This window comes from Ruditapes philippinarum, unplaced genomic scaffold (genome assembly GCF_026571515.1).
Source record: "Ruditapes philippinarum isolate M1 unplaced genomic scaffold, ASM2657151v2 ctg2495_1_1_1_1, whole genome shotgun sequence".
Classification (NCBI taxonomy): domain Eukaryota; kingdom Metazoa; phylum Mollusca; class Bivalvia; order Venerida; family Veneridae; genus Ruditapes; species Ruditapes philippinarum.
Window position 1 is genome coordinate 225020 of NW_026856887.1, and position 25827 is coordinate 250846.

At 31.5% G+C, this 25827-nt stretch overlaps 1 protein-coding gene across 6 annotated transcripts; it reads right to left on the minus strand.

Annotated features, from left to right (window-relative positions):
• Nucleotides 1-1836: 1836 nt before the first annotated feature.
• Nucleotides 1837-19507, minus strand: LOC132748022 (proline-rich protein 5-like). 6 transcript variants are annotated; one of them, XM_060737570.1, is made up of 10 exons: nt 19489-19507; nt 15481-15616; nt 7326-7454; nt 7088-7168; nt 6027-6075; nt 5643-5700; nt 5221-5312; nt 4762-4837; nt 3657-3893; nt 1841-3148 (listed from the first exon to the last, which is right to left on the minus strand). In XM_060737570.1, the coding sequence occupies exons 2-10, from the start codon at nt 15516-15518 to the stop codon at nt 2952-2954; spliced, it is 957 nt and encodes a 318-aa protein (XP_060593553.1). In that variant the 5' UTR covers nt 15519-15616; nt 19489-19507; the 3' UTR covers nt 1841-2951. The 6 variants fall into 6 exon arrangements, with proteins under 6 accessions (XP_060593554.1, XP_060593553.1, XP_060593552.1 ...); XM_060737569.1 differs by lacking the exon at nt 19489-19507 and adding an exon at nt 19335-19405; XM_060737568.1 differs by lacking the exon at nt 19489-19507 and adding an exon at nt 15956-16021.
• Nucleotides 19508-25827: the final 6320 nt, after the last annotated feature.

Here is a 25827-nt window from a genome sequence, read left to right on the forward strand (position 1 = left end):
TTATAGTGAAAAAGTATTTTGTATGGAAGTCAAAATACTTGTTTTGTTTGTATTTTGCTACCTTTACGGCACATTATTGCACGTTCAGTGCTATTTTCTTCAGTTGTTAAACGTCTTACATGCTCTAAATCAACTATCAAAACATTCTAAACATATGTTTGACTGATCTTATGAATTAAAAATATGGATTCCTGAGTCATAATGCGTCTTTAAGTATGTCTAAAAGCTATAAACGTCCTTAACAATCGAACTAAAATATATTCTTTATAAACCAAATCAACAGTAAAAACTAATTTTTATTTAGCCCAGACCTTGGACACGGAATGCAACTTCGAAGCATAATGGTTTGTTTATATGACGTAATAAGAAAAATCCGAGCTTCTGCAACACATTTCTAATGTTATCAATGTAACGCTAATCATTATAAATAGTACTTTTTCGGCCTGTAAAATTTACAGGGAAGAACGGAATACTAGTATAATTATGTAATAATTTTATTGGTCATTTAAAAATTACAATCTCAAATCTCGGAATCTGATTGGCCATTGTACAATTAGTATAACAACATAAAGGATTTTACTGACATGGCATACGCGTCTAACTTTAGATTGATCTAAAGGAGTTCTGGAAACGAACTATTTACATTCAAAGGCTATTTTTCTATCAAGTTAAATTGCAGATATTTAAGTTTTGTTTAACCATGCCTTCTCCTACACATTATAAGTTCTTTATTACCGTGCATCTTCCTACAGATTATTTTCTGTTGCTTCAGTGAGTTATAAATTTTGTTAAACATTAACGAAATTACGTCCACGATCCCGTTTACTCATGTGCATGAAAATGTCGAAAATCACACAAGTTAACGAATTTATCCGGTATATATATATGGTGGCTGATTTGGTACCCTTTTGTGCTTCGCGTTGGCGCTAGCGACAAAAAAACAAAGCGCCAAACATCGCGTTGTCGCGCTGTCGTCCTGTCTCCAGCGCGGTACTCCAAACGGCGCGTTATCGTGCGGCGTGTTGTCGCGATGCACATTGTCACTCGGTTCAAAACCAAGATGCAGGGCGACATCGCGACAACGCGCCGCACGACAACGCGCCGTTTGGCGTGCCGCTCTAGAGACAAGACGACAGCGCAACAACGCGCCGTTTGAGGCTTTATCGTGTTGTCGCTAGCGACAGGGCGACAAGACGAAAGTGCGACAACGCGCCGTTTGGCGCTTTGTCGTGTTGTCGCTAGCGCCAACTAGACGCACAAAAGCTTACCAAATCAGCCACCACAGGTATCATCAGTTTTTTTATGAAATTGATACAAAGTTGATAATTTTAAAGTATATTACATATTAATGAAGTATTTTATAACTGCTAACGATTGAATGGTTTGTTTATCAAAGTATTTTTAGATTAGAAAGCTTACTTTCAATTCTTTTTTCGGATTTTAGGTTTCTTTTGATATTTCCAAAGGTGTTGATCCGGGTATTTCGTATCAACAAAAAGTTGTCATTTTAAAAATTTCTATTGAAATTTCGATATGATTAAACTTCAATTACTTAATTTTTATTTCTTTGAGATGAAACGACATTCACAATCATAGAAATAAAAGAATAACATGACGGTAAAATGAACTGAGACGAAAAAAATAGTATGAAATAAATTGTTTTGTTTGTAGTTTTTATATACTTCTTCTTTACTTTAAAGGATTTACTTTAGACTTTTACATTTTGTTTCTTTGTATGTGCCAACAGATGCATAGAATTTTAATATTTCAAAAATTTAAACGTAATATTCAATAATAGGCTCAATATCATAATCCTTATGATTCTAAACCAGTTTTAGTTCGGCCGAGTATCTTTTTAAAAGATAATTCTTGTTTGTCTTGAAAAGTTTTTATTAATCTTATAATGAAATGACCAAACATCATATTGAACTAACCTCACAAAGTTTATAAACATTCTAGCAAGAAATGCGAACTTTGCATATAAATAGTGTTTGATTTCGTGTGCTAGGATTCATACTGATTATACATGGTATCTTTCACATATGTAATCATGGCATGTTCTGATGTTGAAGGACATGCCTTTAACGACAAAAGCCAATGCCAGTAGGGTAAAGTGAATTTAACTGTTTAAATTTCCGCTTTTTTAATATGAAAATTTAACAACATGACAAACATTTTCAAATATCAAATGAGATCAAAGTACACACATGTTAATACAGTATTATATAATAACTATCATTAATACCGGTTTTAAAACAGTACTTAGACTTGTCAAAACTGTATATGCCGTGTCACATATACTGTTAAATATGGCAACAATAAAATACCATGCATAATACTGGAATAAATTGGGTTAATATCTGGAATGTCTTTATAGCACTTATCAACATTGTCTTGTTTGAAATTCAAATACATTTAAAATGAATTCCACCAAAAAACTGTTGAATTAGATGGCCCAACATTATTATCCTCCGCTCGAAAACAGACATACAGGTAGTTCAGAAATCTACATCAATATTAATGTAGTATTATAACGTAGATTCTTTGTCTTTGTTAGAAAACTTACATGAAAACTGCCGCCGAAGACAGCCACACACTGTTAACTTAGTGACACTGTGTAAGAGTTTTGCCATTTTCAATCACTCATTCTATTTTCAACTTCTGATCAGGAACTTGTTGGAAGTAACCACTCTTGGTCACATGATACAGAAATCCGATGATCTGATTGGCTATAAACACTGTTGCATCACTGAATCTGACTTTTTTTTAGAGACATAAAAGATGCTTATAAAAAAATAATTTTTATTTATTATTATTATTCAGGGCGGTGTTCCCTGCGCTTGATGTGTTGTCAGCCTTCTAAGCTCTAGCTTTGCTGCACCTTTGCTGTCTATTGTTTCACAGCGTCAGATGAAGCAATGATATGAAGCCCTTGTTTAGCTATCCACCTGTCAGGTTGTAGCTATACTGTTTCGCCGGATCTGACCTTTGTCTAGTTCTCTGACTGCAGCTAAATGAGGGTGATATAGAAATCCCGAGCTTCGTTTATGTAGCAAACGGTTAACTTGTGGTGAGAAACCAGCTCGAGTGAATCTGTCGTTGACTGATATCATGTCATCATCTGAATCAGTTGTTTCGTCTGATATTGCTGTTTAAATGAGAAGAATATTTTGTACATTATTTTTGTAATTTTTTAATATCTTTAAATAAAATTGTAGAATACCTAAGACAATAAGATGTAGCATTACACGAAAACCAAGTTTGTGTCTCACATTATTCACTCTTAACAAAACTTACATATATTTATCATGTTCGAGGTTTTTGTTAAAGCAGGAATATCTAAATAAATAATGATTCTTTGTGTATGCCTTGGAAATAAATGTATATAGTTTATTGTTTGTAATTGACTTTGAACTCTCTTATGCAACGAAGCCTTTCAGCTAGCTCACGGGAGTTCGATTGTTTAACACAGGTACCCACTCATGCCTGAAATAATTCACAAACGGGGACCTGAGGTCTTCTTCCACCATTAAAGTTGAAATGTCACAGTATGAGGAATTACTTAAACTCGAACAAACAAACAAGTTTGAGTGATAGTACAATATACCTTTCAAAAGTATTTAAATACAAGGAATTTGAAGAAGTATAAAACATACTTATCACAGGAATCGGAAGTCTTTCTGGTGGTTTATAATTACTCTTTAATTCTGGTTCACTGTCACCATTATACAATCCCAGAATTCCTAAATGAGGTGAGATCACTCTGGCTACTATTTTCTCTAGTTCAATATAATTGTCAGTACATGGGTTCTCGTGAACCCCATGCAAAACTAACAACATTTGTTGTATGATTGCATGAACCGGATCTGTATGTGATAGTTCAGCGACAGCATCTGCAGAAAGAATAATGAGGAAGCAAGCTTGAATAATAAATAATTTATATTCATTATAAATACACTTTTCATTTGAGCCGTGTCACGACAAAACCAACATAATGGCTTTGCGACCAGCATGGATCCAGACCAGCATGCGCATCCGCGCAGTCTGATTTGGATCCATGCTGTTCGCTATCAGTTTCTCTACTTGTTATAGAGTTTGTAAGCGAACAGCAATGATCCTGATCAGACTGCGCGGATTGACAGGCTGGTCTGGATCCATGCTGGTCGCAAACGCATTATGTTGGTTTTGTCGTGACACGGCTCATTTCATCATTACACATTCGTTTTAAGTAACATAATAGTCATCTATTTAATATCTTTTAATCGTGGTCGATACAGTGGAGTGGAGAAACATTTAAGAAAATGTAAATTATGTAATGATGAGATAGAAGATGACTACCATTTCTTATCAAAATATCCAAGACTTTCAAACTTTCGAACACAATTTATTCCTAGAAAGCTTTACGACAAACAATACATTCCATCAAATGTCATTCTGCTGAGTAGCAGAAACCATGCTCTGATTAAAAATGTTGCTTTGTATATTTACTCTCATTTTCTCTTTATTTATGCTCAGTTGAAAACAAACAGTATACTTGAACAACGGAACAAGATATATTTTCTGTAAATGAAAGTATCAATAATACTAAAAATGCTCTTGTATCATGATAACATTGTATTTACATGTATTTCTATTCATATCAGTTGATGATCCTGGGCCGGTAACCATATGTCCATAAACTTTGTGATATTGTCATTGTATACAGTTATCATAACAGTACAACCAACAAGTAATAACTATAAATAAAAATAACAACTATACCTTTAACCGGTAATTTAAGCAGAACAGTGTTCCTAAACTCAAGTAAGGACACTTGTTTTATTGTGTACGTTTTAGTCTGAAAAGGAAGTAAGAGTAATTAACCAACTTTAATTACACAGTATTCACAAAGGGAAATAATGAATGTATAAATTCTACTTAAAGTACTTGTAAGATGCATGAATGGCAGTTATTAACTTCCTTCTATTTTATATACTATAACATGAAATTGTTTCATTTATGTAAATGTGTTAATGTCAATACATGTATATATCTTAAATTGAAAAACCACAGATATTAAAATTGTTTCTCGTACAAGTTATATATTTAAAGATACCGACTTTCAATCAAAACTAGAAATCTTAATTAGAATTAGAGAGAAGCAATAAGTTACATATAATAATTTTCCTTGACATTTAAAATAGCAGAAAAGGTTAGAACGTCCATCAATGTTATACTAACTTCAACCGGAAGTAAAAGGGCATATAAGACCGGTAATATTTCTTTGTAAAAGTAGTTCCATTGTTCTCCTAATTTTGTCAAAAGAGAATGTCCTGAAATTATAAGAAAGGATAACAATTACCCGAAATCTAATCAAGATATATTCCACATGTATTTATATCTATTCCTCACTTAAAACAACATATACCACTGACGTTCTTGAATTTGATAATTTAGTTTTCCTTTGCTGGTTGCCCAACGGAAAATTGATTAATAGTAAGAATAAAAGAACTTGTGTGTTATATGGAGAAAATAATTTCTGTTAATAAACATAAACAGTTGAAAATATTAAATGAAAAAACATGTAATGAAATAATATTTTAACACTATTAATTAGGTACAACTATATGCGAACTTTAATAATAAACGAAATGATCGTATACCTGTTTCGTGTTTTATCTTTTCGCGTAAAATAACCATTCCCTTTCGTATAAGTTTGTCCTGGAAGGTAAAAATCAAAATGTTTTCAACACAAGTTAAAGTTCATTAACAAAATGAAAGAACAGAATGTAAGAACAGAAGATAAAATTTATCAACATCAATAGTTAAAATTATCTGTGGAGATTATTTAGACATACATGTGTATTCAAGAGTGAGAATGTTAAATCAATTTGTTGCCTCAAGTTATTTTCAGAAAGTAATTCATATCTTTCTATATTAGGGAGAGATCAATGTATTCTGGTGTATTCCCTAGAAAATTCTTTTGTCTGAACTTTGTCTAATTGAGTAATGTATCACAACAGAAGATTGGAAATTTTGCGCCATACCTTAAAGTAGTCAAAGATTAGTGGGCCTGCATCCGTCGTGGTAAGGTTTCTGAAATACATTACATTTTTTATAATAAAAAAAGAAGGACACACAAACTAATCAATTTAACTAAATATAATTATGATAAATTTTATATTCTCAGCCAAAGTCAATAGAGCAGATGTTACTAAAAAGAGGTTTCTAAGAGGAGGTTTCTAAGTAGAGGTTTTCTAAGTAGAGGTTTTCTAAGTAGAGGTTTTCTAAGTAGAGGTTTCTAAGAAGAGGTTTTCTAAGTAGAGGTTTCTAAGAAGAGGTTTCTAAGAAGAGGTTTTCTAAGTAGAGGTTTTCTAAGTAGAGGTTTCTAAGAAGAGGTTTTCTAAGTAGAGGTTTCTAAGTAGAGGTTTCTAAGAAGAGGTTTTCTAAGTAGAGGTTTCAAAGAAGAGGTTTCTTAGTAGAGGTTTTCTAAGTAGAGGTCTCGCAGTAATTTATTATGAAGCACTTGTAGCGTTTAATTACAGAAAAAAAATCTTACAACTCACAAAAGAATCTCAAAGAATATTTTTGTGCTTTGAATTTTCATATCTTGTCTTAAGTATGTCTTAAGAACATTTACAGTTGATACTAAATATCACCGACTTTTCTATCGAGTTGGAAATCATTATGTTGACCATTACTCCCATCGAAGTTGTACATGTTTTGTCCTGCTTTGCGTTTGAATATTCCAATGTTGATAAACAGGTTTCCAATTAAAAAAAAGAGGTAAATTGCCAAAAATAAAGATGATTATAAGATGCCACTCACTTATTATAATTCTAGATAATTATTACTTTATTAAATAGAGAAAAGGGCATCTTTTAATCACCGCTATATAATTTAAATTATTTGCTATTTTCGTTTGTCTTCATATGGAAGGACAGGGTACAAGAGCAACTCGTTCATTCACAAGATATAACAAATGTTTAAAATCTTGCAATAAGTATAAAGTTTGAAAATAGAGAAACTATGTAATGCAATTTTACATTCTATGAAAAAAAACATATCAAGCTATAGACAGACATGTTATTAGTAGAATTATTCTCACCTTACAGATTCCTGTAATGCCGACAGTTCATTTTCTTGTAATTTCTTCTTTTGAAATAAATGAACAACGGCAGCCGATACACTGAAATAAAAAAAATATTGAAGCAAAATCATGTGTTACTTCAACTACGGATTCTTTAAATCTTGGTATTTTCTAACGCGTTTTTATCATCAACATATTTTTTTTATTTTAAAACTGATTTAACACCTTAGTGAATTTAATAAGGACAAATTGGTACCTGGCAAAATCGGCATTTTTCAACGGAAAATCGGTTTTATTAGGAGAGAAAAGATGTCGCCCTATTCCACTGAAGGAGTCCCGGTGAATATGGCTCCTAATAGCATCACTTATGTTTGAAATACTGTGTCTGAAAAGATAAAAAAAACTACATACATAACAGTGTATACCAAGAGCAGGTTCAATAAAAGCGAGTCTAAAGTTTCAACTGTGTGTTGGTTTTCCACTTTTTGACTTCATATTTTATCATAGTAGTCGTTTTTTATCATAAGAAAATCATAATAATTCTTTTAACCTGTTTTGTTCTAAGGCTATTGTTGTATCATACAAGTGCTTTTAAATCTTCCTTTAATTTCCATATCAAGTAGTCGACTATTTAAAATATAATTAATATTTGATGACAAGAAAAGAATGCTAAATAAATGTTATATGACAAATATACATGTGTATGCATTTATCCAGTGTCAACACTCGAAAGAGTAAAACAAAGTTTTTTATTTTCGTTTGTCTTCAATCTTTTTGCTCATCTTAAAAATGAAAATGTATAGCTACTTAATGCATATTTACTTTAATTCAAAACTATCTTAACTTTATGAAACTGATGTTAAACATTTACAAGGATGGGCCCACGATAATGTTGTAAAAGCTTTTGGCCCAACCCTTTTGTATATTGTGTAATTTTGTTGATGTATATGAATTGATATATATCTATATATGCAATAAAACACTATTAAACTAAACTAAGTAAAACAAAGTATACGTATAACTTATTGTCGCAATATTAATATTTGGTGGTATATAAACATACATAGTTACTTACGATTGTTGCATAATCCTCTATAGTATATAAAATACAGTTATTATGTATTACACAAACACACACTAGTATATAAACACTAACGTAACTTATTAGTATCTAAGTATATAGTGAATAAGTATCACTAAATATCTGTGAAGATAGCGACACATAAATTATCAGTTTAATTAATCTCAATGGATATCTTTTCCTAACCAGGGTCAATATGGCGGTCAAATTAGATAAAATAATAACAATATCCTCTCCAAGTCTCAAATGATATTATTACTACTAATGATACATATAAAATATAAAAATCAATTCAAATATTCAAGTACTGTTTTAAACAATTGTCATTATAATTGATATCAATTGAATTTACTCTCATATCACAGAATACAAAAGTTTCACATTAATGTGGGTGGTAGAAATCTAAAGGTTTCATATCTAATATTTCCGTATTGATAACACAATAAGGAAGGATAATGGATGACTGTTTATGAATTGATCACGAAACTTAAATCTATTGTTAATTTTACTTTAAATAGTATGACTCAGCCCATTTTTAAACATACGAAACACTGCTAAGGATTTTGTAAATAAATCTGTTAACTTCTTGTTAAGCTTGAATGGTGTATTTAATTGTAACAATTCACTATAATCTTTTGGTTTTCTTCCTTATAAAAATCGTGCTTTAAAACATTTTCCTTGACAAATCACACACTCCCTTTATGTAACGAGACCTCTCAGCGAACAGCGCGTTCCACTTTTCTCAATAAAGGGGCTTAACACTGCAGACGTGATTATCACACTTACCTGCCCTTGATAGTCAACACTATTCCAAGTTTGAACGGTTTTCAAGATAGGTCTAACAAGGGAAATAATAAATCAAAATGCAAAAAGGCTTTCAGGAATATGTTCCCCCTAAAATGCATTTAAAATTCGATAGCTTTGATACTTTTTGAGAAATGTACCTTAATTAAAAACCAACAAGAAAATCTAAAACAAAAAGGGGGATTACTCAGACTTAAAAATAAACTTAAAAGTTACATGCCCTTTAAAAATGCATTTGTAATTTTAAAAGTAAAAAGTTCTCCAAGTTTAAAGTAATTAACTTTGATAATCTTAGAAAAAAGGAGCATAACTTTGCAAAAACTAAGTTTTGGATTATCTCCCCTTTGGAAATGGTATCACGTTTGAAGTGAATTACTTTAATAGTTACTGAGAAATTGAACCTTAACAATATGTTAACCAAGGCCAAAATGTTGAAAAGAGTTGATAAAGGGGTATAACTTTACAAAAAAATAAGATTACCTGCCCTTTTCAAATGACGTCCTTACATGACAATTATCATGACAATAAACATGTATATTAAGCTCGAACTGAATCGCTTTAATTAAATAAACCTTAACGAAAACGTTAAACAACGCCAACGCCGACTACATCGCCGACGAGAGGGTCATGACAATAAATCCACTTTTTTCTTCGAAAAGTGGATCGGTACAATGTGTGGCAGTTCTTACTTTTTAACTCATTAACTCTTTACATTATCAATTGTTGGTCAATGGCCATATTATCATAGTCAATCATTTTAACGAAAATTAATGTGTATAATAACTTTAATTATTGCATGATTTTGGAAAACGTATTGATTTATCGCTAGTTCATGTATAATAATATTACTCCTTATCTGTCAAATCTTATCATGCGATGGTATATATGTATTTTCATATTATCTCTAAGTACTTATTTATTTCATTCAGTTATAAATTTCAACTATTTAAGTGTTGTTTTTTTCAATGAATGAAAATATAAATATCATATTGTAAATAACTGTGAAAATTTTTATGCAAGTCAGCAAAGAATTAAAGAGGGAAATGTCAAACCATTACTTGTGAAACACATTCCTGTCACAACACAAACAAAACATGTAATAGTTGTAATAGTTCATGTTTCGTGCAAGCCATGAAATTAAAACAAGATATTTAGATGTCATGTGACTTTTTCAATGTTAATCATTTTAAATGTCTGATCGTTCATTAAAAGAAGTATGAAACAGAATTGTACCCCCCCCCCTTTTTTTTAGGCCTGTAATAGTGAAAAAAATGTCCTATTTGGGCCCCAAAAACGTGTTTTCGTTTGAGAAATGTTGGTAAAAAAAGTGAGCACTTTTGACCCCATCCGAAAGATACATCAGGGGGATGTGCCCCCTTCTGTTTGGGTGGTTTGAAGGGCGGCGGAGTCCCCGTCATCGCCAAGAAAATTTTGGACTTGTGAGATGCTAAAAATGACCCCAGGTCGATCATAAGGTTACGTGTAACCAACGCTGACAAGCCTTTGACTCTATCTCAATCCCTTGAGAAGTTGCAGCACTTTGAAATAATTTTGATGGAAAAAATCGAGGCAAAATAGTGATTTTTGGCAATTTTGAGATGTCCCCTCGTTGCCATGGTAACAGGAAATTTAAGACTGAGCGTGTCGTTACAAAGGCAATGGTCCAGTCAACATTTGTGCTAAGTTTGATTAGTATTGAAGCATTTTTCATAGTTTCATAGCAGTTTGAACTTGTAACAGGAGGCTTTTCAGTGAAAACGGCCATTTTTTCACAATATGCTCATGAGGGAAAGGGTTAAAAAGTTTTTTATCGAAACTCTCTTCATGAATTTTGTATAAATGCTAACAAAATATACCATATATAAACTAAATTGAACATATCATTTTTACTTGTGCTTGCTTTCTAACGTACAAATACTATCTTTATAATAACTATTCATGAACTAAATTCAAGATTCATAACTGTAAGGAGCGTTATAATTATCATGAATTTTATATTTCCAGATGTTTCTTATTTGTTTTCGACACCAGTGTGTTTAATATTCTTTCTCTCATAAAAATAAATCATAAAACCAGTGAAATTTAAGCAGTTTATGTGGATTCAGATGCCATGCTGATATTGAGACAACTATTTTACAAATTATATAACTCTTTGAAAATTACATTACAAATTACATTCCTAAATTAATAAATGGTAATGAGGCACGTATTTAACAAATAATATTAAAACATGAATAATACCTTACACATAACACCATTACATACCCCTGTCAAAGGAGCACGACCAAAACACGTAAAATTTAAAATTCTTACATAGATCAAATGAAGCACTTGAAACGGAAAAATCTGTAAAAGGATGATAAAAAATATTACTCGATATTATATTTAATATCGACTTTTTTGTGCGATTCTTATCCTGAGTTGACTTCGGTGAAGCCCCTTTAAGGAACGATATTAAATATTACCTCACACATAACACAAGAAAATCATTGATGCAAAGCATCAAAGGGCGACGCCAAAAGAATTTGATCCAGATTTGCACCTAAATACTTAACAAAAGATGTGTACTTTATAGCAGTACCATTACATGTGACCTGGAGGCTAGGGCCAGTTTAAGTTGAAACTTAAACCAAAGAAGAATAGACTCTGTCTTGCCAAGATGCAAAGACAATTTATAGTCAATTAAGCAATCTTATAAGACTTATGCTATAAGAAAGAATTTCTTCAGATTTATTTATGAGACACAAGGATTCCTGAGTCATCAGCATATAATCACTGGCACGAGTATCGGACCTGGGAAGAAAAAATATGACCAGATGACCAGATTGATAAAAAAAACTGTGTTTATAAAAACCAAAACAAAAAATGTAAATAATGATCCCCTTTAAAAATATACTATCAACTTGAAGTATATTTTTAAAGGGGGTCATTATTTACATTTTATTTTGGTTGTTGACACTTTTAAGATGAACACAGGTTTTTTTATCAATCTGGCCATATTTTTTCTTCCAAGGTCTGATACTCGTGCCTGTGCATTATAATAAAAGCTTATTGCTTAGGGTTGAAGACATGTAATTGACATATATTAGACATAAAAGAGGACCTAAAATGAACATCAGGGGGACAGCATAGGTACTCCCAGAGCAGTAGTAGAATGAGTACCAGCCACATCAACCAGCTACTATCAGAGATAAGACTTAAACCATGTAAGAATGTCATTATATATGGCAGATGCTTGAAGTTTCATGAAGAAGAAGAAAAACAACTTCTTCATCCCAGATGTGCAGTATAGTGTGTTCAACTGTATCAAATGCCCTTTGTAGATCTAAAAGTATCATGCAATACTGCCTTTGTCCATTTCAAATAATGCAATCTGTTAAATGAATCAAACATGTGTCAGTTGAAAAACCACTTCTAAACCCTGACTGAAACTGCCTGACCATGACTCGAACCCATGACTTTCAGAAGACCAACTGAGCTATCCGGCCTGCTACACATTTTCTCTTTAATAATGAAACAGTTCTAAACCACAACATATTTCCCCACTATATCGATTTGTGTTCGTGAATTTCTTATGTTACAGAGCATAGGAAATTGAACTCATGCTTATATGCAGTCACAAGATGAGAAAAACTTTGAGCTTGACCAGAACTCAAACCTGTGACCAACATAAGAAATTTTAAGAAGGCTGATTTGTATTTTGCATCAAGGGCACCGGGCAAAAACATGAAAATGCAACAAACAAACCACTTTGTGGTAGATTGTATTTTCATGTTTTCATCTGGCGCCCAGTTACTTTTTATACTATGTTGGTTTTCATGTGGCACAAATCACCCACTATAAATTTAGTGCACAAATTTATTCAAGGGCAAGTAACAATCTACTCTATGTACAGTCTGTTGTCGGGTTGACTCAGGAGACCTGGAGGTTGAGACCGGTGTCTCTTCATTACAAATAGATAAGACCGAAGCTGTTTTTTTCAAACTATGCACATGTTAGAAAAAAATAGAATAACTATTCAGAATATGATTTTTTGAGACTTTATTAATTACATTGCTTGATCCAAGTTTAAGGACATTTTCAATCAATACATGTTTTATCATTTATAACTTTAAATGAAAGTCTCATCCCTTTAATAATAATGACATAACTGTATATCTTTAAATGCAGAAAATATAAGTCTCAACATATCAATATACTACTGTCTAAGATATACATGTATGCACATAACATTAATAATTCCCAGTTTATATTAAATAAATATGAAATCCTAACATTAACATGCTTTTGATGACCTTACAACTGGTGAATTATATACAACAAAAATAGTATTATAAGTAATACCTAAGATAGACAGAAAAGAACAAATAATTTAGTAAACATGAGTTACTTCCCCTTAAAATAAAGAAAACCTGAAACCCAAAAGAACACCCTAAACAGCAAAATTATGAAATGCTGCAGGTTCAGTTTTATCAAGCCATGCAAATTAATGGTAATGTATTCATAAAAAAATAGATGGCCATGTGTCAGCAGTAATTGCAGAAAATCGGATAGCTTTCAACATCCGGATACTGGTACACTTTGTAAAAACAACCATTCTGCGCAACAGATAAATGTAATAAGGATAAAATCAATAGGATAATCGTTTACAACAGTTCCATAACCTATCCTTATACTCAATTGCAGGTGAACTTTCTTCTTGTAGGAAAATTTTGAAAATGTATAAATGAATGAATGAACTGATACGGCCTCAATCTAGACCACAACGATATTCGAAATCCGGGTTTTAGTATTGTCATTAAAACTAAGGGACAAGCTGTTAAACTTAACCTGAAATTTCGTGAAAATAATATCACAATGCACATGCTTTTTATAAAAAGTTATTAAATACAAATATAATAACACATTTGTTTACTTGATTTTTACGAATCAAAATAAAACTAATTAACACAACATGAAATTAACTGCTAATAATAACAGCTCCTTCCATAGGCAAAAATAAAAAGCGTTCCATAATAGACGACGCCGCTCACCGGCGTCGCCAATAATTCTGATTTTACCTTATACATAACAAACTTGTGTTAAGGAAAGATGTGTAAACATGTGATGCCGTTCAGCTTGTAAGCAGCTATATATAAATGAGCCGCGTCATGACAAAACCAACATAATGGGTTTGCGACCAGCATGAATCCAGACCAGCCTGCGCATCCACGCAGTCTGATCAGGATCCATGCTGTTCGCTTATAAACTCTTAACAAGTAGAGAAACTGATAGCGAACAGCATGGATCCTGATCAGACTGCGCGGATGCGCAGGCTGGTCTGGATCCATGCTGGTCGCAAACCCATTATGTTGGTTTTGTCATGACACGGCTCAAATGTATACTAGTATCTAGAAAACTTTTGCGAACATGTCATTTCTTTTAAAGGAATTTAGTTTGATGTCTATTTTTGGTCTAGTTATATAACATGACAAAGTTGTTTAAAAATACACAATGATTAAAGTTGTTGACTGAAAAAAGGTCCGCTAGATTATATAAATAAACCGTTTTGTACATGAATAATCAAACATAAATCGATGAAATAATATTATACTTACAACACTCACGTTTGTAAAGTCGCATTAAATTGGATAATCGTGACGTTTATATTATTTTATATACACGGCTGCTGTCAATTTATGAAGAAATCTCACTTTTTTGTCTAAAAATGGAGGTTTGCTGTATTATAAAGCGGCTCAGGTTATATTTTCAAATTACCGTTATAACCTCTCAAATATCTTTATAACTAATAACAGAGTGATCAGTTTGCAGTTGTATAAAATCGTTTATTAAGTATTTTACTTTCAGGATCTCTAATATTTTAAGATACGGGAGGATTGTTTCTATATATAACTGAAATATCGGACGTCTTAAAGCAGCACGCCTCCAGATTCATGTTAATTTTCATAAAAATTTTGAAAATGTTTTTAAAAGTAAAATATTGTGAGGTGAACAAATAAAGTAATTTCATATTGCAATCAGCACTTACAATCCACGAAAATTACCAAAACAGTGGTCGGCAAATGCCAAAACAGCCCTTACTGCGTTAGTAACGCAGTAGAAATATGGTAATAAAATACCGTAAAATCTTCTTAAACTGCACATAACATGTAAAAAAATAACTTGGAACTTGAATGTTGTTACCTTTCTTAAAATTTTTTTTTTAGTACATTTTTCTTAATATTAATTTCCTTGAAATATTTTTGCTCATCTGGAGGCGTGCAGCTTTAAAAGATAAATGGATATTTACTGTAGAAAACAAACAAAACAACTTAACCACTAACTAGATAAGAATGCAACGCGAAAATGTAAACATTGAAACCTAAGGCCAAAGGTAGGTTGGCAAATATAACACCGCAATAAAACTAGAACTTTAACTCATTGGGCCTTTGACATAAATGTTTGAATATTATTTTCCCATATAGATCTAAGAAAACACGTATGAGCTGGTCGGTCATGTTTAAAAAATAAAAATTTAGAAACTTACCTTTTCAGAGTTCTAACTCCATTTTGCAGGAAGTCCATATTTTTCTAAGGTACACAAAAATAGCTTCCCTAATTCTACGTCCATAGACCGTTTTCAGTAGCCAAATCCATCCGTCTTCATCCGTATTTGTATCCAGCTATATAAATGATGAGAGAATATAATGTTAAGAGAATGTAAGACCATGAAACATCAATCCCTGTCAAACAAATTACGCTTCCTCATAGCTGGTTTTCCTGACTTAACTTCTTACATAACTACTTATAAAACAAGCATTTAAATCAGTAATCAGGATGAAATAAATAATGCTCTTATATCATTCTTTCTTCCCGTGTAACATGATAAATATATCCTTTTAGATAAGAATGTTTTCACTTGTGGTGTTTTTTTCTTATTTACCTTATCTCATAAAATGATAAATTATTTTACAACAAATTGCCTATGACAATTATTTAGAAGGCGTATGAATACCGCTTACATTTCACCGACTCGCAAATATGTAAATATTAAACAACAAATATTCTTCGTATGCAGTGAACATTAAACAAAATTACTTGTTAAGTGCGGTAAATACAATGCAATGCAATGTGAAATAAAGTTTATGTTGTTCTTTTTTAACGGCCCTAGGTTTGTAAACATGCTATGGTATGATAATAAGATGAGTAAATATTGTTTTACGTACGCACGTGTTTTAACTATCTGTTATAGTGTAGGCCTACTCAATATAAAGAGAATATAATGATTAAACATGTTACACAAGTGTAAAACCTGTTATCACAAAAACAATATCCTGAAACTGTTGCCAATTTGTAATGATTATAAAGTACCGGGAATTCTCTTTGACAAAATAAATACGATTTGTTTACTAAATTACAAATATATAATAATGCAACGATGTTTAATGCGCATTTGCTTTTGACATAATTTTCTCTCTTCAAACAATTATAGTTATTGCTCACAAAGTGCAATAAAGATCTTCTTTGATATAAATAATATAACATAATTATATAAATAATATCTGTTCACCTTACAGTATACCAAACAAAATTAACAAGATAACAAATGTAAGTGATATATTACATTAAAGAATATTTGAAACGTATGTCTATAAATTGTATGTATAATGAAATATATGTTACGTTATGTTATGCTATATTACTAAGTACATGTTGAAGATTGTTTCAATGTAACTATATATTTGCAGAACATAATTAAGTTTATTCCTATCATTTCTTAACCATCTTTGACTGGCATTGCATGTACTAGTATTTCGTAACCATCTTTGGCTGGCATCGTAGGTGTTTCTTAAGCATTGTTGGATGTCGTTGTATGCGTTTCATAACCATCTTTGGCTAGCATCTCGTGTATGTCATAGCTATCTTTGGCTTGCATCGAATGTTTTCATAACTATCTTTGGTAGACATCGCATGTTTTCATAACCATCTTTTGCAGACATCGCATATATTTCATAACCATCTTTGGCAGACATCGCATATATTTCATAACAATCTTTGGCAGACATCGCATATATTTCATAACCATCTTTGGCTTGCATCGCGTATATTTCATAACCATCTTTGGCTAGCATCTCATGTATGTCATAGCTATCTTTGGCTGGCATCGCATGTTTTCATAACCATCTTTGGCTTGCAACGCATGTATTTCATATTCGTCTTTTGCTAGCATCTCATGTTTGTCATAGCTATCTTTGACTGGCATTGTATGAATTTCGTAACCATTTTTTGGCTGGAATTTATAGCCATTTTGGCTCGCGTGGTTAAATAACCATTCTTGTTGGCATCAAATTATATCACGTATGGCTTGTATTTTATAACAATTTTTGCTTGGCGTCTTATGTATTTCATACCCATGTTTGAATGACATCGCATACATTTCATAACCATCTTTAACTGGAATCACATAACATTTCTTTACCATTTTTGGCTAGGGACGCATGCATTTAATTGCATCGTATGTAAATCATAACCATCTTTAACTGGCATTGCATGTATTTCATTGCATCTTTGACAGGCATCACGTGTGTTTTATAACAATCCACGGTGTAAACTGTGTAACAACCAGAACAGAAATTCAGACAAATTAAAGAAAGCTAGAATTTATATGAAAAATATGTGTATTATATTTATAGACTGACTACTTCACATTATACGATACTGAGAGAAATGTTACCTACTAGCTGAAAAAGATGTATTTTATTCCAATGACGTATGATTTTCATGTAACGGTTTAACTGATAAAATACAAATAGTTTCCTAATCGATGGTCAATCAAAAGGCAAATTACAATGATATCTTAATATTATATCAGTTGAACTTAAGTTTAAGCAATTCAAAACTAGATAAGGTGAATGTTTCACGTTTAATGATCGTATATTATTTTCGTACGCAATTATATTGATAAGAATATACTGGTACAAAAATCATTTTACTGATACGTAAACAACTGCTAGACACTTTCAATATAAATCCTTAATTGTAAATCATTGGATAATCTTTATTTATGGATAATGTTATGATTTCTTTACCAAATTTATTTAAAATAAAGATTTAAATTCATTCCACAAAATATAGTAAAATTTAGTTTTAAAACGCACAAGAAAGCTTTTCATTGTTACTGACAAAAGTCATAACCCTCATTTGAATATTTGTTTACTTTATTTCTTTTACTTCATCTTTAAAAAGCGTTTAATTTTTTGTTGTTGTTTCTTGTTGTTGTTGTTGTTTTTGTTGTTGTTGTTTTTTCTTCTTGCTTTTTTACCTTTTTGCATAAACCGACAAGGTCTGCCTTCTTTGAGCCATGATATTAAAGATATGATATTAAAAGAGAAGACACAGTTACGTCACTGCATGTGGTTATGTGAGATGAATGTAACAGCAAGACTTCCATCGTTACTGTAAGAAGATTTCATGGAATTACTGTTGCTAAACAACAGAAAAAATGATATTTTGAAATAACTAGAATTCTAAAAAGAAAAATTTAAGAGATGTAACATCTGCTCGTGTTTGACGTTATTAAATCATTTTAACTAGTGAATTGCAAATAAAATAAATTGATAACGAACTGGACTAGTGCAAGCAAGTTAAAAGAGAGTTACAAGAAGTATCAAGATATTCATAGTTATAGTAAAATTATACTTTGTATTTCTTAGTGCAAACACAAGCCTCCTTTGAAAATTTCAGTAAATAAAGATAGGTCAGATCAAAAGAATATCAATTTGTCAAATCAAACAAACACTCCCTTTTGAAGTAAATAAGTCATGTAAACTGAAAATTTTAACATACGCGTAAAATAAATAAAAATTCTTGTACGATGAATACAGAACAAAAACGAAATACACTTGCAAGTTTTAACTTGAGAAAATAAGATACTATGATTAACATCAGTTGCAGCGTTTATTTTAAGTTTATCTTCTTGATAAATCAACCAACAAAAAACAAACAAAAAACATAACCAATGTTCAACTTCTCAATGAATTTATTAGTAATTGCTTTCAGTGTTGAATCAGGTAAAACTAAACTTGTAAAATAGTAACGTGAAGAACGAAAATACATATCTTCTGATACCATGCAAGTTTGTGAAGCATTCATTTCAAGTTGTTCTAAATTTAATATCAAAAATTGGTAAATTGTTATGAAAATAAAATTGAATAATTGACAACTTTTTGTTAAAAAAATCATTCTATTCACAATATGTGTAGTAAAAAAGATATCAATATGTTAAATCAAAGATGACAATTTATTTTCAAATTAGAAATATATCTCAAACATAATACGTAAATGTAAATAACGGTAACAAGCATGATTAATGAAGAAAATTATACCAAAATGAACACTTACAGATCAAAAGTAACAACGTTGCAGCATCAGTTGTATAAGAAAAGAAGCCCCTCCCCACTTTTATACTACTAGCATCACAAAATGTATGAATAGGTATGAATAGGTATGAATAGGTATCACTGATGGGTTGCAAATCAATTTAAAAATACATTACCTTTTAGCTAATAAAACATAATCCTTTGATGACACATATCATTATAGAATGAAAGTTTGCCGATAACAAAATTCAACTTAATTTTAAATCAATCGTCATGAAAGTTAATGCCAACAAAATGCATGTTACAATGATATCTTAACATTATATCAGTTGAACTACAGTTTAAGTCATTCAAAAATTAGATAAGGCGAAATGTAAATACGATCGAATATCAAATTGTTATTTACATTTGGAATAAACTTGATTAGTATGATACTGATACAAATATCGTTGCAAAAAGGGAGAGGCATTTGTATACGATACAAATTGTAAATGTATCTTAAAGTAAATTATCTTGTTAATTTTCCATTTATTTTCATTGATTAATCATACATGTACTTTAAAAGAAATGTGTCGTCAGAAAGACTTTTTGTGCATATACGAGTTCATTCTCTCTCCGTTTTTTTTTCTTTTTTTTAGCATTTAAATAGAAACTATATATACAAATCTATATGAATAACGCAACAAATATTGATGTTGATTGTCAATTTATAGATAAATAAAATGCGATACTGAGATTAACTATACTGGGTTATATGTCAAAAGTTGTCAGAGTTCTCAAACATGGTTTGGTAACATAGTTTTTCTTGGTATTTGTAATACCTTGCACATTACTACTCATTTAAACACAATTTTAATGTGAAAATCAGAAGATATAACTGTATGTAGATATAGAATAGGAAATACAGTAAAGCCTCTGTATAGCGGCTGATGTAATGTAATGTAATGTAGAGCGACCCTCTGTAGAACAATATCCCCCTAACAACGACAGTATCATTGTTTTCCTAAGAATGCCCAATCATTAAATTTAGCATACAATTACATTGATTTCTGTTGATAAAGCACATGTCTGGTAAATTTAGCTTTTAAATTATCAGTCACCTTTAGTTTTATCACACACCTGAAACAAAATGAAGAGAACGGAATATTTTTACCTCTTACTAGTTTGAAAATCTTATACTGCTACACACTGAATAGATATTTTGAATATTAAAGTAGCTCTTACATTTGACTAAAAACATTTCGAACTATTTCTCATAGATGTGACCCTTGATATATTACTGCAAGCGGCATGAACTCGAAAAGTTCTTGACAGGTTTTTGTTTCATTTGAAATTTAAAGAAATGAACGCATATTAAAATTGCAGAGCAGAGCCTCGCTGTTTTTTTTTTCTTAGCCTCGCCTGATAAATTTTATAATATCAGACACTAGTATGATATTCTCTATTTATCGCTCTAGAGCAATATCTCTCATAAAAACCCGAATTCTTTGTATCCCAACAGATGTTGCTCTAAACAGGTTGTATAATAATTATATCTCAATGACGACACTTCTTTGCACTTAATATTTATTTTATTTTACCTTCATTTGCTTCACAAATGGTGTACAGTTTTATATATAATGCTATTTTAAATAAAATGGAAAGTAATGAATAGTTAATCTACTAGTTTATATGCTAATCTTTTAGTTTTGCTCAATTTATCATGTAATTGCTGTAAACTTTAGGATTAAATTTGACAGAAATCTGCTTAACTTTAGCGATTAGATTGCGATGCATTATTCTGATATCAATGGTAATGGCAATTTGTTTTGTTTTTACATACATATAATGTATTCTTTGCAAACTTCAAGAGTGTAACTTATCAAAAAACTTTAAAAAGTGCGTTACTCTTCACACTTGTAGTAGTCCCATGCGTTGTTATATATTGACGTTTTCTGTATTATTTTCTGTATAAAATCAATCTGGAGACATTTAAATAATATTTATCAACTTCACAAAGTTTTAACCTCCAACGTTTTGAGGGAAAAAAACCCCTCTTTATCAAGGAGTTTCTGGTTATATTTATAAAACACATTTTTATCTTCTTGTTTTTTTCCTGTATAGAAAACATTGTGTAAGTCAAGAAGATAAAAATTTGATTTATAAAAATAAACAGAAACTCCTTGATAAAAAGAAATATTTATTATTTCATTTAGATTGTAACTATTTTCTTAAAGCAACTATGTCAAACTTTCTTAACATTCACCTAACATTACCACAAGGTTTGACGTAACTGCGTCTTTATTATCAGACAAATTATTGATAAAATGAGCCGCTTTGTAACACCGCACTTTGGGGTCAAACGCACTTTGGGGTCCGACCTCAAAGTGAGTTAAACTTCGCACCGCACTTTGGGGTCCAACGCACTTTGGGGTCAAAATCGAGAAATTGACCCCAAAGTGCGTTAATATGCTACATATCAACGCACTTTGGGTTTTTCAAGAGATCTAAACTTGTCATCTGAGTTCTGCTTAAATACTGAGTACTGGCTTATTTTCTATATGCGACATTGGAATATTTGAGATGGAGTTCAAGATGGTGGTCAATACTTTATGATGCTTAAGTGATAAAAGTTTCATTAATTTTACCACTTGAAATATCTAAAACTTGTGGTCATATAACAAAATTACGGTGGCATAAAAGTGACATTTGCATTTTTTGTTTTTTATTTTTGTATACATATTTTATTTTATTTTTTTTCAGTTTTGCATACATATATTTTTAGTTTTGCATTCATATTTTATTTTTGTTTTTCGTATATATTTTATTTTTGTTTTTCATACATATTTTAGCCAATGAAAACCGCCTTCAAATCTCATAACAGCCCATAGTTGAGTATAAAACTAGCACAGTGGTTTGGTCACATTTCGGCCCATTTTTTGGAATCGGCCCAGTCGTTTTCGGCCGGGCAAGTCTGGTTTCGGCCGACCCTTTTCGGCCCATTTTTTATATTATATGTATTTTATATAATTATTGTTTTTTATTATTATATACTATTATATTAGTGTCCATTTGGAAAGGGATGTTGATTGGTGATCAGTTATTATTCACGAATATGCACCACTCAACCCCACCCCCTGAGAATTGAGAATTCTTTAGCACATCCAGATAATGTGCAGAACTTATATGCCAGGTGTGCCGGCTCAAGGTCGGTGTCACACCTTCAGGTCAAAGGATAAAGACTTGGGTTTCATTCATGCTCCTTATCTCCGAAACCCTATGAAGGATTTTAAGGCACCTTGTGACAAATGTTAACTACATCGAGACCATATGCACAACCTTTCTTTGGGTTACCGCGGACTATATATATATGTGATATATACATATACTAAAAAGAGTTGTTATTTTTTGATACCTCAAAAAATGAAAATGTTGGTATTTGCAAATGGCATTTGCAAATGGGGTACTGTAATTTACAGATGGCGAAGTGTTTAAAAATGGTGTTTTACAAATTGTGTAATTATCCCAACATCTACTTTGCAAATGGCGTCATGTAAAAATATGTACGAAAGAACAAAAATAAAATATGTACAAAAAACTAAAATAAAATATGTATGCAAACTAAGAAAGAATATGTATACTATAGTACAGAAATTGTGTATTCCTAGAATTAAGTAGCGAAAGCGAAGCTGCGAAAAATATCCCGTTCTGTCGGTCATTTACTTGATAACTTTTGGTGCCATACTGAGCCCCATTTTAAATATGTTAGGAATGAAATAAAATGCAGTTTTTTTCCAAAGAACTATAAATATACTCTATTGCAATGTTCTGGTGAAACATCAAGTTTTTCGATCGGACTATAAATAGTGATTTTTACAAATACATTATTAAGCTTATCAACAAACTTAAGGGTTTTTGTAAGCTCCGTAACAACCGTTCGCCAGAGGCTTTATTATGTGAAATCTTACATACTTCTTAAGAAAGAGCAAACATGAATTTTATAATGTTAAAATGATGATATCAGAGAAATGTAAGATGCTTGTTACCTGAATAAAATTCAGGAAACAAGTGATCCCTCGGAAGCGTTAATCACAACAAAATTACAAGAGAATTGCAGACTCGGTTTGATTGAGTCTGTACATGAGGGATAATGAATACGTGCCCTAGCACCGGCTTGAGCAGTACTCAATTCTCAACACTTAATAGTGCTGGCATCAATGATCAATGATAAAGTAGCGATAAATGTGAAATTATTTGTCATAAAAGAAGTCAAAACACTGAAGTATTTGACTTCCATATAAAATACTAATTCACTATAACTGTACTCATCATTGCCAAAAAGCAACATATGAAAAAGATGGTTCAGGTAATAATATTGGCCAATGTGTATGTTTTGGATATTATAGAAGAACGTCAAAATAAAAAAGCTTTTAAGAAAAACAAATAAAAGCATAATGGGCCTTAAAAACGTTATTTTTAACCCTCGGGAGGATCCATACCCCACAATTCCCTCTATACCCCCAGTGAGAATTTTACATTATTCTGAAGCTCCACTCTTAATGTGCGACTACTTAAATAGTTGATATTTTTAGTACTGCCTGTATGGACTACTACTTAAAGCCGCATCTACACCTAGTCAAGTTTCTTATATGTCACATTTAGCTAAATAAATGGCTCTTTCAAGATATTATCAGGCACATTTTTTACTGAAATGTGTTATTAAGATTTCCTAGAATTTATACCTTTGTCTATGCTAAGACCATCATATTTCTATAAAATATGTAAATAAAAAACGGGAAAATAATGCATTTAGCTAAAAACAATGGAGTTAATGAAAGGTGTACATTCTTTTAAAATAAATGGAAAATTTGAGAAAAAATATTTTAAGCTTAATTATTGATACAAATTCTTTATTTGGTGATTTATTTGGTGAAAGTTCTTCACTTACTAATCAAGACCATTTAAAACCCTATTGATTCTATTATAATTCAGGGCACATGTTTGTGTCTATTTGATACCTTGATTTTTTGTTTACCATTGGCTTTGACTACAATATATCATTTAAAACATAATGAACATTAATTTTCTATGACCCCAAAGTGCGGTCGTTTGCCTGATGTTAAAAAATGCATAAGTACCTGTTTAACGCACTTTGGGGTCGAAATTTGACCCCAAAGTGCGTAACGCACTCTGGGGTCGGACCCCAAAGTACGTAACGCACTTTGGGGTCGGACCCCAAAGTGCGTTTGACCCCAAAGTGCGGTGTTACACCGCTTCATGACAAACCAACATAGTGCGTTTGCGACCAGCATGGATCCAGACTTGTAAAAGGGTTGGTAAGCGAACAGCATGACAGCATGCGGATGCGGATGCGCAGGCTGGTCTGGATCCATGTTGGTCACAAACGCACTATGTTGGTTTTGTCGTGACGCGGCTCAAATGATTATGCCTCTTAATGGCATGGTAAGATGTATTTTGTAAGCCCTAAAAAGAAGACAAATCCTCGTAAGTGAGTTATAGTTCTTTTAGTTTAAAAGATCAACTCCCTCGGGCGTTTTATTAAATGAAATAAAGACTTGATGATAAACAGTATTGATAAAAGATTAACAAAATCGCTTTAACATAAGAAAATAATTGACCGAGGAGACAATGTAACAAAGGCGCAATCTTTATATAGTTAAAAGAGATTTAAAATATACGGAAAATGCATTTGTAAAAGAAAGACCCAGTTTCCTAGTAACAGACATACAACATACATACAGAAAAAAAAAACATGTTAGCAAACAACTCAGGACCAAAATACAATAGAATACAATAAGAATACATGAACATGTTATAAAAATACAATAAGATAACCATAATTATTCATGGAATAGCATATATACATTCAACTGCATTATATATAATGTTGACTATATTTCCGTGGCAAATACATGTATAATGTTGTTACATCGCCAAATGTTAAAACAATTACGTTTTGACATAGATCTTAAGAAAATAAAGAAAACCATTTCACTCTTTAAGAATTGTATCTAAATGATGAAGCAGTGACATGCAGAAATAAAGAAATGTACCCGTGAGAGTAAAATACTTGTATGTTCATTTAATTAATTTATCTTTCCGCGCGGTATAACCTGTAATATACTGGTGTGCCGCTAAACACACATAAGATAAACAACCAAAATACAATGTTTCCGACTCTGAAACAATGAACAAATACGACGTTAAATAATGTTTTATAAAAGGATATAGCCCTTGGGTTGCAGGAATATGGAGAGATTCATACAGTGCTCTATTTTTATAACCAGACCACAGCAAACAAAGTATTCTGCAAATCATAAAAATGAATATCTGCACTTTCTACAGTTTTTACCTTTTAAAGTCTTTTTGTTGAAGCCGCCAGAAGACAGAATCAAGTGGTGTTCCCCTTATAACTGCAGTCTGCAGTATTGATATTTGAATTTAATGTAAGCAAATCCGCAACTTGTTTTAATCAGCTCTCAAATATAATGTGTATGTTGTATTTCATTCCTTTA